General features: G+C 40.4%; 1 protein-coding gene across 1 annotated transcript in view; it reads left to right on the top strand.

Moving 5' to 3' along the window:
- Positions 1–17,371, top strand: part of FIG4 (FIG4 phosphoinositide 5-phosphatase) — a 143,593-nt gene that overhangs the window by 20,354 nt on the left and 105,868 nt on the right. Inside the window, exons 2-3 of the mRNA XM_053299812.1 lie at positions 10,760–10,858; positions 15,160–15,283. Of these exons, the coding sequence (XP_053155787.1) occupies positions 10,760–10,858; positions 15,160–15,283 (223 nt within the window). The remainder of the gene's footprint in view (positions 1–10,759; positions 10,859–15,159; positions 15,284–17,371) is intronic.

The following is a 17,371-nucleotide window of genomic DNA, read 5'->3' on the forward strand; positions in this document are numbered from 1 at the left end:
TAGACAACAATAATGTACTTTTACTAGAAAATGGTGATTAAATAGAATCATCCTGACATCATCCTTAAATTGTGATTTGATTTAAATCAAAGCAATCGTGCCCATAGGTAGTTCCTAGGGACACTAAAGTGGGTTGAGTGGTAGGGTAAGATGGGTGCTACCTTCCACCCAACCCACAAAAGAAGTGGGCAAGCAGGTGATTTTAAACAATTTTTTAAACCTTTCCCCAACCTCCCCCCCAATAGGATCAGAAGCCAGTGCCAGAAAACCAAGGGGGAAACAGGCCTCCAAAATGGTGCACAAATCGAGACAGAGTTGTTTTGTTCCAAGCTTGAAAAAGGCCCCCTTCGAGTTGAAATGTTTTGTACACCTCTAGCTTTTATTGCCTTAGGAATTATAGGTGGTTGGGGTTTAATATACTACTGTATAATCCCTAATTTTCTTCTTGTGAGTGCTTAATTTCTCATGAGGAGCTAGTGAACCTTTCCACTTCCAGCGTTCAAATGATTGTTTTGTAACCTTGAATGGAAATAATAAATTTCCTCTTTAGAAAAAGGAGTCTGTTTTAAAATAATCTCACTGTCTGAAGTAGTTCTAGTTCAAGTGTACTTCTGATGTTGAAGGAGAACTATGGCACAGAGATAAATTGAAATGCTACAGCATCAGTGAGTCTGAAAGTTCCTTCTTTGTAAGCTAACACAAATACAGCTCTCGACTTCCACATCCATCTCACTGTTAAAGACCATCTCTGTGTTTACATTTACATTTACATTGTCTGTGAAGGGCTCCCCCTGTGAGCTCATAGTCTTCCATAGTGAATGTGGAAGACCCTGGTTATTGGTAACTAGCTGTGTGCGTGCACACACATGTGCAGAACACCCATAGAGCTCTAGTTGAAGCTAATTGAGTGGAACATTCTTAAGCAATTAGGAACTGCGATCTTGGAAGCCTGAAGCTTTTCTCTTCAGTTTGGTGGAACTGATACTGCAGTTGTATTTTTGTGCTTCATGAATAATAGAATTGACATGCTTGCTTAGTCTTTGTCAATGCTGAATTACATCTTGGAAGATGGTTGGCCACAGCTGACAGTAATGTTGACTGTAATCTTAGGTGAAAGTACAAGATTACATACTTCAGCTAAATGAGTTCATTGGAACCACTGGGTCCCCGCCCCTACTCCGATCCCCTGGTGATATCTGAAAAATATTTTTACAAGACTTACAGTATGATTTTAAGAGAGAGAAATAATCCCATTTTTTTTCATGTGTCAATATGACACATGTGGTGCTCCTGTTATGGACTCCAGTCCTCGTGGCCTTTCCCCTAACCTCTGTTATGATTTTATTCACTTATATTCAGTCTAAATACAGGCATAGGTCTTTCCAAAAGCACACAGTGGCAAGGAGACCTTGCTTCAAGAAAAATGAACTGGTTGAAAGAATCATAAACAATCTTGCTGACTATAAGCTTTGACCTTTTCGAAAGATAGATTTAAATAGAATTCCAGAATAGAATTCTATTTAAATAGAATAAAGGGTACTCTTCTAGTTGTATTTTATGTATTAGGGCCATAGCTTAGAAGAAAACCATTTACAGAGAAACCTCACTATTCGCAGACTCGCCATCCACCTTTTCATGTATCCACAGGTGTCTAATTTGCACCCAAATTCATTATCCACAGATACTAAAGGGTTAAAACCCATGTATCCACGGTTCCTAGAGGGCCAGAAGTGACCACGAGGTTACTTCCAGCCACCATTTTGTAGGCTTTTTTAAGCAGCATGTTAGCAGGCACCATTTTGTGGATCATTTCTGTTTCAAAATGGCATTTTTTCTGTAATCTTCTGCGGTTGGGGGGGCATTCTGCTGCTTGGGGGGCATTGCTGGGCACAAGGAGGACACAATGAGATCCCACAGAGCAAGGCTCAGTTGTGTTTTCACTCATTTTTTTCACTTTTGGGACTTTTTTTGCCCTTTTTATTCCTAACCCCCGCCCTTCCCCATAGGCATAATGTCTTGTTACTTGTGGTAGTAAGCAAGGAACAGAAGCCCATGTTCTATGTTATATATCTCATTGTGGCACATTTGCAAAGACCAGGAAGGTTTTCACACCCAGCTTTTAGTTCGCATGTGCTCCAGAATGCAGTAGGTGTGTTCACATATTGGCCAAATTTACCCCGAAGTCCCTGCAAGCTGTCGGGGGCACTTCACACACAATTTGGGTTTGTTTTTTACTGTGCATTAGAGTATAACCCGATTTAGTATCTGAAGTTGTTGTTGTTGTTTTTAATCCACTTTTTGTGTCGGGTTTTGGTGGCAACTTCGAACTCGTAGTAAAGCCTCTCAGTAAAGCGCGCTATCTGGGAAAGCTCCTGGCAATTGCATTCTGTATAAGGAAGAGCTCCACTGTAATCCCATCCCCTCATGGGCGGAACCACCATTGGGCAATCGGGTTCAAAGAACCCGGGCCGCCACCAGTCGGGCCATGCCTTGCGGCCTTGACACGCCCCCAGTGTCTGATGTCAGATGCGAGGGTGCTGGATTAGCTCCCGAGCAGGGGCTGTGCGGCCCCCATTCAGGAGTTAAATAGCTGCTGCATTTGCAGTGCGGCCAGGAGCGGCTCTTCCCTGTCTTTAAGTCAGGGAAGAGCTGCTCCTGGCCGCGCTGCAAATGCAGCGCCGGCTGGACTCAAACTCCCAAATGGAGCCATGTGGCTCCGTTCAGGAGGCAGACCACACACCCCGCTTCTGACGTCAGATGCAGGGGCGTGGCTAGCCCCCGCATCTAATGTCAGACGCAAGGGGTGGGGTGAGCAGGGCTGCTGCTTCGGATGGACACGGACCACTGGCAGTCTGGCTCCATGCCTGCATCCCCTCCTTCCCTTCACACCCAGCCTTCACCTCCCACACCAATGCCAATGGTAACTGAAAATGACCCAAGGGGCCAGGAAGGAATACAGCAATGGTTATAGCATTTAATGCTTATCAATCAAGGCTGAAGACCAGGATGAGAGAAGATGGCAACAACCTTTGAGACATCTTGCATCAAGCCACAGGGTGCCGGAGATAAGGATTGGAATGCAGAGACATGACACCAAAGGGCGAGGGTGATACAATAATATCTAAGACCAAAATCCTGGAAACTGGCATCAAGGTTGGCTTGTTGGTACCTTTGACAGACAGGAACTGACCACCTCCAAAGGACCATCAGAGGTGAAGAAGAGCATTTGGGGTTCAGATCAGTTCATCAGAGGGCAGGTCCAAAAGGCGCATCTTTACCCTCTCAAGTACTGTATCATTCGTACCCTACCTTTGCACACCCCCATCTTTTCACCACACTCTAGCATCTTGAACACTGGGAGAACTAGCAAACTGGCCATTTGGTGGTTCCCTACCACTGCGTAACGGACTTTTCCCTTTTCTTTTCTTTCCCCCTTCACCTTCCATCCTTTCCCTTCCTTGCTAGGTAGATTTGCTTACATTTAGACTATATTAGGAATTTTGTCGTTTTGCTTGCCAGAGCCTTTTCCTTACTATATTTCTGAGCATATTTCTACAAGTAGAGTTACAAAAGACAGCTTTGGTCTGGGTCTGCTCACACATCCACTGGCATTTCCCCTTAAAATTCAGTGTAGAACCAACCACCTGGGCCACAGATAGGGGGCAATACCCTTGAGAGGCTGTTGATTGGTGAAGCCACACCAGTCTTTTGGACAGGGTAGACCTCCCCGGTTGGGAGCAGCACCCTGTAGTTTGAGTGGGGAGCTATAGTCCAATCAACTATTGGCAGGGTCCCGAATCCTTCATTGGTCCCATATCCTACAGGGATTGGGGAAGAAGAAGAAGAAGAAATAAATTAATGCCAGCTTCTGAAGACAGAATGCCTAGAGTCTCTTCCGTTGTTTTAAGAAGCAAAGTTGTGGAATCAAGCCTGCAACTACTGAAGAATTGGTCACCACTTATGCATTATTTTACTATTTTTCCTTATGGGGTTAGGGCTGTAATCTAGTGCACACTGGAAGTAAGTCTCTGGAACTTAGAGGGATTTGCTTCTGAGTAAACTTGCATTGGATTGGACTGTAAGCATGATTAATGATGAGCACCCTATTTTGTGAAAAAAGCCAGCATTGGGGGGAAAATTGGTAAAGCAAGAATTGCCTCCAGCAAGTCAGTCCTGCACTCTGTTCTTGCTGTCAATTACTCTCGGTATAGAAACTAATTTAGTTTGGTCTGCTCCTTTGTCACGTAATGTATACGGTGCAAGTGGTTGGAAGTCCTTTTAAAGATACAAATTGGAAATAGAGAATCTGATATATGCCATTTGTGTATCCTTTAAAAAATATCCAACATGTCAAATATGGGGAAAGCTGCGGCATTTATATAAAAACAATTGTGCATTTGTCTTTGAGTACAGTGATATCAGACATTTTAAAAATCTGAAGTATTAAAATGGGTCAGCTCCAAAGATGCCTCGCATAAGACAAAGTACTTTTGGTCAGGCACGGGAAGAGCATGATTTCTGCCAACCCCCTCCTGCATCAGCAACCCCCCTGTGCCATATCCCTCACTATTCCTGATGGCCTCCTACCCTCATTGGTTGGAGGGGGCAGTAAGCTGCAGTAAGGAAGAGAGGGTCAGAATGCTTTTTGCAGTTCTCTGAATTGAAACCAATATGTTCTATTTTAAAATTAGAATAATAGTTTTTGACTGCTTATTTATTTCAGAGTACCTCGATCACAGGATTAACATTTGTTTGGCATTGTTGTGATTTCTGTTCTTTCTATAGTTGGCAGCAACAGGTTGCTGTAGATAATAATTTGCTTAAATTATTTTTCTTAAAAACATTAGAAGCTCTGTGGAATATACCCCATTAAGATGGGGGAAAAAAACTTTGATTAGAATCAGGATGGACAGGATAATATGTTTGATCTAAGATTGTAAATAAACAATAATAATAATAAAAATTATTTAACTTTTTGTCACGATTTGTTGCCACAACCTAGAATAAGTGGCAAGGCAGTTATATAGTTCTCAAGCACGATTGATTGAGTGAGTGAGTGCCGTCAAGTTGGTGTTGACTTTTAGCGACCACATAGATAGATTCTCTCCAGGATAATTTGTCCTCAACTTGGCCTTTAAGGTCTCTCACTAGTATATTCATTGTTGTCATCATCGGGTCCATCCACCTTGCTGCTGGTTGTCTTCTTCTTCTCAAGGGAGCTGGGTTTTCACATAATGTGTCAGAAGTATGATAGTTTGAGCCTGGTCATTTGTGCCTCGAGTGAAAATTCTGAATTGATTTGTTCTATGATCCGTTTGTTGCTGTCCATGATATCCTCAAAAATCTTCTCCAGCATTAAAGTTCAAAAGTGTCAATACTTTTTCTGTCTTGTTTCTTCAAAGTCCAGGTTTCGCATCCATAGAGTGTCACGGGGAAAAAATTGTCCAAACAATTCTAATCATTTTAAATTGTATTTTTATTATTTTATCCATAATATAAAGAGAAAAACATAAGAAAAATAGGAATAACAAAAGAAAAAAAGAAAAAAACAAGATGTGATCAAACAATACAATTACAAGGATACTCATCACAGTCTGTTTACTTCCACCTGAGTTCTTTACACCATCTCCATCTCTTCTTCTCCAATCTGAAAGCGAAATGGCTGCAAATTGGAAAAAGTTAACAGTGAAGTCAATAATTAGTGTACCTGTTATCTACACAGAGCATTCAGCATTAAATTTCTCTTTAAAAAGAAACCAAATCTCTGGTGAGGAACCAAACCCTGTGATATATTGAAGAAATGGTTCCCATGTCTGAGAAAAAAAATCTTCAGACTTGTTCGTAATATGTGCAGTAATTTTGGCCATTGATGCATAATTCCAAAGTTTATGATACCAATCGTCTAGAGACGGAATCAGATTTGTTTTCCAGCAAGAAGCATAGAGGATTCTTGCTGCCTTTATCATATATAAAGTTCAGTGTATCTTGCCGAAATATATGGTTTAGTGATATTTAACATAAAAATCTCCGGGGGGCGGGGGGGGGGAGGAAAGTCTATATGCAAGATTTGCTGCATCTTCAAATGTATTGTTTTCCAAAAATTTTGAGCTTCTTTACATGTCCACCAGATATGATAAAAAGTACCTTTCTGTTCTTTGCATTTCCAACAATCCCCAGAGTATTGATTGTTCATCTTTGAAATCTCTGCTGGGGTAATATACCAGCGTCGGTACATTTTATGCCAGTTTTCCCTCAAGGTACTATTCACTGTAAAAAAAAAATTGTTCACCTTCCATTGAAATTTCCACTGTTGCATCTCTATTGTTCTGTTAAAATTCTGCATCCATTTTATCATACAGTCTTCCACCTGTTCTGATTCTGAGTTGTATTTCAGTAGTAATTTGTGAATACGACCCAACAAATGCTCTGAGTTCTTTGTTATTAGAGTTTCAAATTTTGTCAAGTCTCTCAATTTTCCACCTTGCTTCCGTACTTCTTTAATTATACTGTCAATCTGTGAGTACAATAGCCAGGAAGGATGTTCATCACACTCTTGACTTAGACATTGAATGGATTTCACTTCTGATATTCCTGTCATAAAACTTTGCAAATTGTATGTTCTCCATTGATCAAATTGTTTTGCATGTTCTTCTCCATGGAAATACATATTCGATATCGAGGCTATAGGTGACAGTGCTGGACTTATCCTTTGTTTATACTTGCCCCATATCTTTAATAGGCTGTGCCTAATGGAATGATTTTTAATTTCTACATCCACTTTCTTGACCTCTGTCCACAAATATCTATGTAGACCATTAGTCATATCTGATCCTTTGTAACCCATCCATATGGGGCTTTGCTCCACTCTGCAATCCATGTTGAACAACTGGCATGGTAATACGGTTTCAAGTTTGGGGTGGGGTGGCTAAATCTCCACATTCTTTTGCATCTTGCATAATCTTAAATTTCACTCTGGGCTTTTTATTCACCCAAATAAGAGTTCACCTGTCTTTGCCATTTGTTTAAAGACTTCTCTTCAATTCTTATTGGTAGCATTTGAAATAAAAAATTAATTCTAGGCAAGACATTCATTTTTAATCACTGAAATTCTGCCTAGCCATTAAAGATTTAATTTTTGCCATCTGTTCAGATCAGCCAGTATTTTCTTCCATACCAGTAAATAATTATTTTTGAACAAGTCTTTGTTTGTTGCTGTTACATTAATCCCTAAATATTTTACTGGTTTAATACTGGACTGAAATCCTGTTCTTTCTTCCAATTCTTTCAATTCCTCTTCTTTAATATACCATGTTACCATCTACGTCTTACTATTGTTCAGTTTGTATCCAGAAACCTTCCCATATTGTTGGGTTTTCTCCATTACATAGTCCAGCGAGATCTTTGGTTTGGTAATAGTTAATACTACATCATCCGCATATAGCTTTATCTTACGTTCTTGCCTGGCCATCTTAATTCCTGGTATTCTTTCTTCCTGCCATATCTCCCATGCCAATTGTTCCAGAGCCAGAATAACAATAAAGGTGAAAGTGGGCATCCCTGTGTTGTACCTTCTGTAACAAAACAAGTCCTTGATATTACGTCATTCACTATTACTTTCGCTTTCTGCTCCAGATAGATACTTTGAATCCAAGAAATAAAATTCGGCCCGCAATTCATCTTTTCCAGCACAATAAGCATGAATTGCCTTTCCAAATTGTCAAAAGTCTTTTCAACATCAAGAAAGACCATCACTGTTTCCTTCCCCTTTATGATAATGTTCTCAATGGCATTCAAAATATATCTTAGGAACATAAGAACAGCCCTGCTGGATCAGGCCGAAGGCCCATCTAGTCCAGCATCCTGTTTTGCACAGTGGCCCACCAGATGCCGCTGGAAGCCACAGGCAGGAGTTGAGGGCGTGCCCTCTCTCCTGCCATTACTCCCCTACAACTGGTACTCAGAGGCATCCTGCCTTTGAGGCTGGAGGTGGCCCACAGCCCTCCGACTGGTAGCCATTGATAGATCTCTCCTCCATGAAGTCATCCAAACCCCTTTTAAAGCCATCCAGGCTGTTGGCTGTCACCACATCCTGTGGCAGAGAGTTCCACAAGTGGATCCCGTGTTGTGTGAAAAAGTACTTCCGTTTGTTGGTCCTAGACCTCCTGGCAATCAATTTCATGGAGTGACCCCTGGTTCTAGTGTTGTGTGAGAGGGAAAAGAATCTCTCTCTCTCCACTTTCTCCACACCATGCATGATTTTATAGACCTCTATCATGTCTCCCCACAGTCGTCTTTTTTCTAAACTAAAAAGCCCCAGGTGTTGTAGTCTTTCCTCATAAGAAAGGTGCTCTAGGCCCTTGATCATCTTGGTTGCCCTCTTCTGTACCTTTTCCAGTTCTACAATGTCCTTTTTAAGATGTGGTGACCAGAATTGTACGCAGTACTCCAAGTGTGGTCGCACCATAGTTTTGTATAAGGGCATTATAATGTTAGCCATTTTATTTTCAATCCCCTTCCTAATGATCCCTAGCATGGAATTGGCCTTTTTCACAGCTGCCACACATTGAGTCGACACTTTCAACGAGTGTCGAATTTCAATGAGTGTTAAATTATCTTTCACATGTCTCTTTGGAACAAATCTGGTCTGGTCAAAATGTATTATATCTGCTAAAAATCTCTTCAGTCTTGTCGCCAAAACAGCTGCAAACAGTTTGTAATCCACATTCAATAATGAGATAGGCTTATAAGATTCCGGACATGTTGGGTCCTGTGCTTCTTTAAAGATCAGTATAATATAAACTTCTTGCCACTTGGCAGGTATACTGTGACAATGTTGTATTTCATTCATTGTCTGAGTTAATGGTTTAACCAGTATATCTTGAAAAACTTTTAGTACAAGGCCGAAAATCCATCTGGACCTGGCGACTTATTCAAATGTGTTCTTTGTATTGCCTCTCTAGTTTCCTCCTCTATGATCAGTTTATTTAACATCTCTTTGTTGCTCTGTAAAATCTTTAACTTGTGAAGTATCTAAATATTGCTTAATCTTGTCCTTATTTGGGGATTTAGTTTTATATAAACAAGAGTAGTACTTCACAAATTGTTCCGTCATCTCATCCGTGGTCGAGACAAGTTCCTTGCCATTCCATATTGAAGTAATAGTCCTCTTCTTTTGCTCTCTTCTCAATTGATATGCCAGTAATTTTTCTGCTTTATTACCTTTCTTATAATATTTCTGTTTCGTAAAGTTCATTTTTTGTAAGTCTCTTTGGCATCCATTAAATCTATTTGTTTCTGCAATAGTTTCATATTTTGTAAAATCTCTTCTCTGTAGGTATAGACACGTCATGGCATTGAAATATCCTTTCCAAGGCCTTCATTGCAACCCTACCAAGTGGTAGTCTGTGACGTATTTCTTGACTCCTAGATCCTTTACTGTTGATGGTCGATCCTAAAAGGCAGAACTCTCCAGCACTCCAGTGTCTTCATTATCAATTCTGAGGCTGTTTGCTGTGCCCGTTTATCATTAGTTTAATCTTCTTTACATTTAGTCATCGACACCATTTTTTTTACCGTGCTTCTTGACTTTCATTACTAGAGCTTGCAGAGCATCTGCATTCTCAGCTATCAAAGCAGTGTCATCAGCGTAGCGCAAGTTATTGATGTTTCTTCCTCCAACTTTAAAACCACGCTCATCTTCTTCCAATCCAGCTGCTCTCAGTATATGTTCAGCATAGAAATTGAATAGATAAGGAGAAAATATACAGCCTTATTTTACACCTCCGCCAATCTGGAACCAGTCTGTTTCACCGTGTTCCGTCAGGACTGTGGCTTCCTGTGCTTGTATAGGTTTCTTATGAGAACAATGAGATGCTCTGGGACACCCATTTTCCTAAGGATATTCTACAACTTGACATGGTCAACGTAATCGAAGGCTTTTCTGTAGTCAATAAAGCACATATTGAGTTCTTTCTGGTATTATTTGGCTTTCTCAATTATCCACCGTGCATCAGCAATAATGTCTCTTGTTCCTCAGCCTTTTCTGAAACCAGCTTGAACATCCGGCATTTCCCTTTCCACGTAGGGCTCTAATCTGCGTTGGATAATCCTGAGCATTATTTTGCTCGCATGTGAAATTAAGGATATTGTGTGATGGTTTGTGCAATCTGTTAAGTCTCCTTTCTATGGTATGGGTATGTAGACTGACCCCTTCCACTCTGTTGGTCACTGTGTCGTTCTCCAAATTTGCTGTCATAGTTTGGTTAAGCACCTTACAAAAAGATTAAAATGCTGCTGTTCTTAATAATTAAAACATCAATTAAAATAAACAAAAGCCAGTGAGAAAACTATAAAAACCATAGGCTAATCAGTGTAAAGATTTTGTTAGAATAAAAGGTTATTGATGATATTCTAAAAGGGTTAAGTTGCTGATCAGGTGGGTTTCCCTCAAAAAGGAGTTTCACAGCAGATGGTGCCATGTATATGGTGTATAAAATTGGGTGAATTTCTCTTGGGCTTTACAAATGGGAATACAGGATCTGTAGAGCCCGCAAGGCTGGAGAAACAATCTATCTGTAATGTACTGAAAACCTTGGGGCCTAGAACATCATCCTATTTCTTTTTATTTTCTCCCAAATAGTTTGATTCTGCCTTTAGTTGAATCTGCAATTTCATTGGTATGTCGATAGTTGTGTTGCTAAAGGTTGTATTGGCTTCTCTTATATACATTCATTCTCTCTCTCTCTTTATTTTATCCCAGCGGTATTTTCTTGTTGGAAGCAATCATGCAGAAACCAAATATCGTGTCTTGAAAATTGATCGCACAGAACCAAAGGATTTAGTTGTCATTGATGACAGGGTAAGTACTTCACAGTCTGTGGCATTGTGAAAAAAACAGTGTCTGGGAATAATAAAATATTTTAGTATTTTGAATTAAAATGGGATTCATGGTACTCAAAACCCCTTTCTTTTAGCAAGTTGTTTTCCAGAATACTTGTTTCACTTATGTTATATCAGTGTACTGTACTGGAACTTTCTGGACTTGCTGAGTCATAAATTCCATCTTCTACACTCAGAGATGTGGATTTTCTGGAAAATTTTGAACAGAAAAAAATTCTCAAAAAAAATTCCCATGCAATTTTTGTTCATCTGCACCTTCTGTGCAGCACTGGGCAGATTATTCATTTGTTAGAAATTCAAACTTGCAGGTCTATTTTTTTTAATTCAAATGCTCTGTCTATAAAACATATATGTACTATCTTGCCCACTTCCTGTTTGTTTTTGCATATTTCTGTTTTGCCCAATAAAAACCATCTCTGGATGGTTTACATAATATACCAAAGTTTAAAAACACAACCAACCAAATGTAAAACATTAAAATGATTTGGTGTGAACACTTGAAAAACATTAATTACAAATTTGAAATTGCCAATTTTGCCTAATATTGCAGTAGTAGCCATTCATTGTTATTAATGAATTTTATGAAACTGTGACCTATATCCAGATTAGTATTTCACACATACAGCCATGTGAGTGCTGGACTACCATTGTGCTGATACTTGAGCATCACCAAAATATGTCCCTGAAGGTTGCATGACCCTCAGGGACATATTTTGGTGATGTACAGTGGGCTTCAGAGGGAAGGGGAGATTGGCGAAAAAGTGCTCCTTCCCTCACTCAAGCAACAGCACAGCAGTGATCTGGAATCTGTATTGTTGCATGCAGGAACATAGGAAACTGCTATATACAGAGTCAGACCATTGGTCTATCTAGCTCAGTATTGTCTTCACAGACTGCCAGCGGCTTCTAAAAGGTTGCAGGCAGGAACCTCTCTCTGCCCTATCTTGGAGAAGCCAAGGAGGGAACTTGAAACCTTCTGCTCTTCCCAGAGCGGCTCCATCCCCTGAGGGAAATATCTCACAGTGCTCACACTTCTAGTCTCCCATTCATACGCAATCAGGGCTGACCCTGCTTAGCTAAGGGGACAAGTCATGCTTGCTACCATAAGACCAGCTCTCCTCTCCAATGTATGTATGCAGTCCTAGTCTGGATGCTGGCCAGTGAATTTTTTAAAATGGAAATTTCCCCCACATTACTATGGAAATTTGGGAAATGGTTGAAACATGTTGCTGCTTTCTTTGCTTATTCATCAAGTGAAGTGACTATGAGAACCATGGACTTTTGGGGCCTTCTGCCTTCACTCTTAATTGCGAGCCCATTCCATAGTTCTGCCTGTCACGTAGTAAGGTAAATTTTTACTAAATTTTGGATGTAATGGAATGTGTAGTAAAATGGTAGCCTGCAGCTACCCATTGAGAGGTCCCTCTGTGTGATCAAGATTTACAGAGAATTTGAGTGGGTTTCTTCTGGTTGTTGCCATGAAAGTGTTTGGAATGATTTCCTGTGGAAGTCTTACGCTGAGAATGTGGTGATGCAATTTGCAATCTGAATCCATTTTCTGGAATGCAAAGGTCTAGCACCTTGTTTGAGGATTCTTCTTGAAAAATAATCATTTTGATTCATAATTCCTATACTTATTTCAGTTCTGCAAGCATGCCTATAAAGGAGTCAAACCAAATCTGAACCCAAAAGCTGGTTCAGAGAGACTTATAGTGAACTCAGAACTGAGCCTGAATCTAAGATCTCTTAGTTGCCTTGAAATAAATTTGAAACTGAAGCCCTAAATACAAGAAGTGGAAATTGGTTCAAAATAAGTTGTTCAATAACAACTTAAGCATTCAGTTTTCCATTGTATGATTAATGTTTTTGTTTTGTTGTGTGTATTTTGTTTGTAAAACCCTTCCAAATTCAAAAATTAAAACTATTTGTTCTCAAGTGAAATAGCTATTGTATAGAATTAAGTTTATAATATTCTGCATGAAATATATCTACACTGCTTCAAAATGACTGAACTGATTACTAAATCGCTTTTTAAAAGTCACTTTCTGAACAGTCATTATCTGAAACAGAACTGAACTGGAGAATTTAAGAATACTAATGAACCCAAACCAGAATTGAATCCATTTTATTTTTCAACTCCCTGACTCCAATTGAAGTAAATTTTACAGAGGAGTCAGACCCCAAAGTGTAGGCAAGAGTGCATGTAAGAGGTATATCTGTACATTGATCATTTGTCCCAGGGACTGTATCAAATTGCATCAGTGGATAGGTATTTATTTAAAGAATGTATATCCTGCTTTTTCTTGTGAGCAAATCAAAGCAACCAGCAAGCTAATTTGCATAGGTTTTTGTCCAAGAGAAGATGCTGAGGGTGAAAATTTCAAGGTGGGATGACAGTTAAATTGTTTTTCTGAGTGGGGGTGGGGGAACAGATAGAGGGAATGGAATTTACTTAAATATTTGTGAAGACTGTGGGGTCTCTTCAGCCCAACTGATATGAGTAGAGACCCTTTCAAATGAGCAAGAAGACTTGGTGCAATCACTGGGGAACTGAGGCCTACCCTACATGTGCAATAGTTCCCAGTGAAAAGCTGAAGAAATGTATCACTACCTGAATGCGAGCTACAGTTGCTGGAGTCCTATGATTGCTGCCATCCTGACTAACAAAGCACTGATGCAATGGTAGAAGCACTGGTCTAAGGGGGTGGATTTGGACAACTTTCCTCTCCCCTAGAAATCCTCCGTGTTGCCCAGAAATATGCTCCTGAAGGTTGCGCAACCCGCAGGGGCATATTTTTGGGTTGCACAGGGCGCTTCATGGGGAAAGAGTGGTCATTGACATTTGTCCCCACTACTGAGCCAGCAGTGCAGCTGAGTTAGCTGTACTTAACTGAAATTCTGTGAAGCACTGGTACTTCTCCTGTTCAATCAGTGCTTTGATAAAGTGTCAACCTTTGTTGCCAACTAGGATCAAGACTTTGAATAAAATGGATTTTTTATTCCCTCTTTCACAGCATTTAAACTTTATTCCCTGAATATTCATTGTAGATCTCAAGGTGCTGGTTGTTTGTCAATATCGACAGATTACAATGTATATCAACATGCTTAAATTTGTAATATTATTGGGATGAATTGTAAGCAAATTCTTTAGTCTGTCCTATGTTAGAGTTAAACTTTATGTGATTATTTCAATCTGAATTTTGAGATAATTTTGTCTAAAGCATGTGGAGAAGACCTAAAACACCATGGACTGTGGGCTTAAGCAACACTTTAATCCCCATTTTAAACCTGACCCACTTCATGGTTGTGCATCTCACGGTAGAAGTGTGCAAGCTGGCTCAGTTTGAGCTGGCTTCATGCTGAACCAGACTGGCCTCAGCCAGTCCCAGTTCAAACCGAGCCTGGTTCAAACTGAGCTGGCTCTGAGCTCTACTGGTAAAGGGGAATCCAGTATACCAATAAAGGTAAATCTGGTTTATAAATAAAGGGGCAGGGCAGGGGAGGCTTTCCTAAACAAATGGGGCAGGAGGGGAGTAATTTCTTACTTACAGTGCAAGCAGTGGCAGCCATGGGGGGCGGGGGGCCACAGCTACCCCCACTGGCCAACTCCCCCAGAGTATCCTGGGCTGATGGTGGCCCAGTTCAGGCCTTTGGCCCGGTTTTGGCCTCGGCACATGTGTGGGAGCCATTTTAGTGCATGTCCAGAGGCCATTTGTGTGACTATGCAATCTGAGTGGTCATGCAAATGGCACCCACATGTGTACAGAGGCCCGGGCTATTCTGAGGGAGGCCCGGGGATGTGGAGTCCCCGCTGCAGCCATGGCTTGCACTATAAGTAATGAATTACTCATCTCCCACCTCCTCTAGGCTTAGGAAGCCCACCAGCCCTACCCCTTTACTGATAAAGGGGAATCCTCTCTGGATTCCTCTTTACCAGTAGAGCTCTGAGCCGGTTTCATGTGGTTCGGCAGTTGGGTCCAGTTTGACCGGTGCCAAAACCAAGTCAGGCCAGGTCAATTTGAATCCGGCCCAGATTCGAACTGAACTGGCCTGGCCAGGCCAGTTTTGTGCACATCTGTACCTTGCAGCACCTAAGTTATGCTTTGGTGCTCTTTAAAATGTGTATGAAGATGAATAGTAATACATTTATCTACCAAGATGTGGAATAGTCCATTCTATGGCCTCTGTATGCAATTGTACTATGCAATTTTTAAGGAGCCCTAAATTTTCAGATGTTGATTGCCCTTTTTCATTTTTAAGCATGTTTATACTCAGCAAGAGGTGAGAGAGCTGCTTGGCCGCTTAGATCTGGGCAACAGGACAAAAATGGGACAGAAGGGTTCCTCTGGATTATCACGGGCAGTCTCTGCTTTTGGTATAGTAGGTAAGGCATTGTACTTAATTACTTATTGCTTTTTGGAAATCTGCTAACTTACAAAAGTTAGAATTCTATCAAGATGTTACAGATGGAGGTGACTTATAACGCATAAACAGCCCCTAAGAGAAATTTCAAGTTCAGGTGAAATTGGGCCAGTGAATGAAAGTGAGGTGCTGAAAGTAAGTGTGTGTGTGTGTGTGTGTGTGTGTGTGTGTGTGTGTGTGTGTGTGTGTGTGGTGGGGTGATAACGATGCAGTGACAGCAGCATGATTCTTTCTGATACCACCACCAGCAGAAGTCTTCGATAGATGAACATGACCATTCTACACACACACACACACACACACACACACACACACACACACACACACACCCCAAATGCCCAGGATACAACATCATTTTGGGGTATTCTGAGGCGGGGAAGGCAGCTGACACACACACACACACACACACAGGCTGCCAGAAGAGAGACATCATCTTTTTTTGGTAGCCACATGGCTGTGCCCAGAACAGTTCTCAAATGTTATAGCCCTTTTGTGGAGTTGCTGCCTTTCAGAAACATTCATGTGATTGTCATAAGATATGAAGCAACCTCTCACAGGTCTGTTGGACTTCATTGGTAGCTTTAATCTTCCATTTACTTTGAAAAGCATTAGGTGTATGCAAATGACCTTCTTTCACCTCAGAACTTCTCTCCCTCTCCACTGTGGCCTGGTTATCTTGGTCTTCAAGATATGATTCACAGTCCAATACACAGCTGAGCACTGTTAAGGTCATTGCTTTAACTGCATTTTAAGTTTGTTTTGGATTGTTGTCATGAGATTTTAAGTAGTAATAATAGCATCTCCTTCTCTGTTTGTTTTCAGGAAGACCCTCAAGACTCACCTGTTCTTGCAGGGTTTTAATTAGAATTAATTATAATAATTTGTTTTAATAAGTGTTTTATGTGATTGTTTTTATTGTGTTTCATGGATTTTGATCAGTGACTTTTTATATTGTGTTAAACTTTGTACACCACCTAGAGATGTACATATTGGGCAGTATAAAAATATGATAAATGTCTATGAGGGCAGCCACTTTTATCATCAAGAGCAGTGACTCTTGTCTTGGAGAAGTTGAAAAGAACTGAAGGATGAGCCTAGCTCAGCAAGGCATTCATAATGTATGGTTATAGGATACTATATCTCATCTATATATGAATTGCTAGTGCAAATGATTTGTTCTTCTTTGCTTTAAAAAAACCCAGCTATCCCATCTTTTTGCATAACCATTTCCAAGACAGCTGAAAACAGAAGTTAAAAATCATAAATTAAACCTTGAAAAACAATGGCAGCTGTAATACTACAGCAGCAACAACAATAAAAGTAGAACAGCAGCAAGGTAGACCTAAAATACATTGATCCTTAAAAGTTGAGAATAAAGAGTTCATGTGACACTTAAAGGCTAACAAAGTAAGCAGTGACCTAGTGTACATTGAAAAGGTCCACACCACTGAAAAGGTCTTATTTCCAGTTTTCATCCATCTAACTTTTGAAGATGACACCTTGAGTGCGACCTCTGAAAAGATTAAAAATCAGGGTGGTACATATAGGAGCAGATGGTTCTAGTCCTTGTTAATGCTACACACATGTTTGGGTGTGTGTATGTAACTCTCTCTCTCTCTCTCTCTCTCAATTATTATAGTAGACAGAATGTATTTTGTGCAGTTAGTAACTATAATTCCTGCACAGAATCGGAGCAGCAGACCAAATGTCAGAATCTCTATTGATGGGTAGTTAAGATAACAGTGATGTGCAATAATATTCAAAGAGAGAAAACTTCATCTGATCTCTCTGTCAAATATGTATAGAAAGTGGTGGGGTGGGGGGGGCTTATTCAGTAAACAACCTAAAGCTATTGGTTTGGCTATAGTATTTTCTTTTCACCTGCTAGGCAGGGGTTCTGAATCGTGTGGAGATGAAAATTTTTTCGAAGTGGAAACAAGGACAAAGCGCAGAAAAACAATCACTGAGCAGTCAGTCACATTGCAGTGCTAGACACTGATGGAGAGTACTTGAGTTTCCTTAGTTGACTCTGGTTGCGCACTTCATGAAA

This window comes from Hemicordylus capensis, chromosome 1, assembly GCF_027244095.1.
Source record: "Hemicordylus capensis ecotype Gifberg chromosome 1, rHemCap1.1.pri, whole genome shotgun sequence".
In the NCBI taxonomy this organism is placed as follows: Eukaryota; Metazoa; Chordata; class Lepidosauria; order Squamata; family Cordylidae; genus Hemicordylus; species Hemicordylus capensis.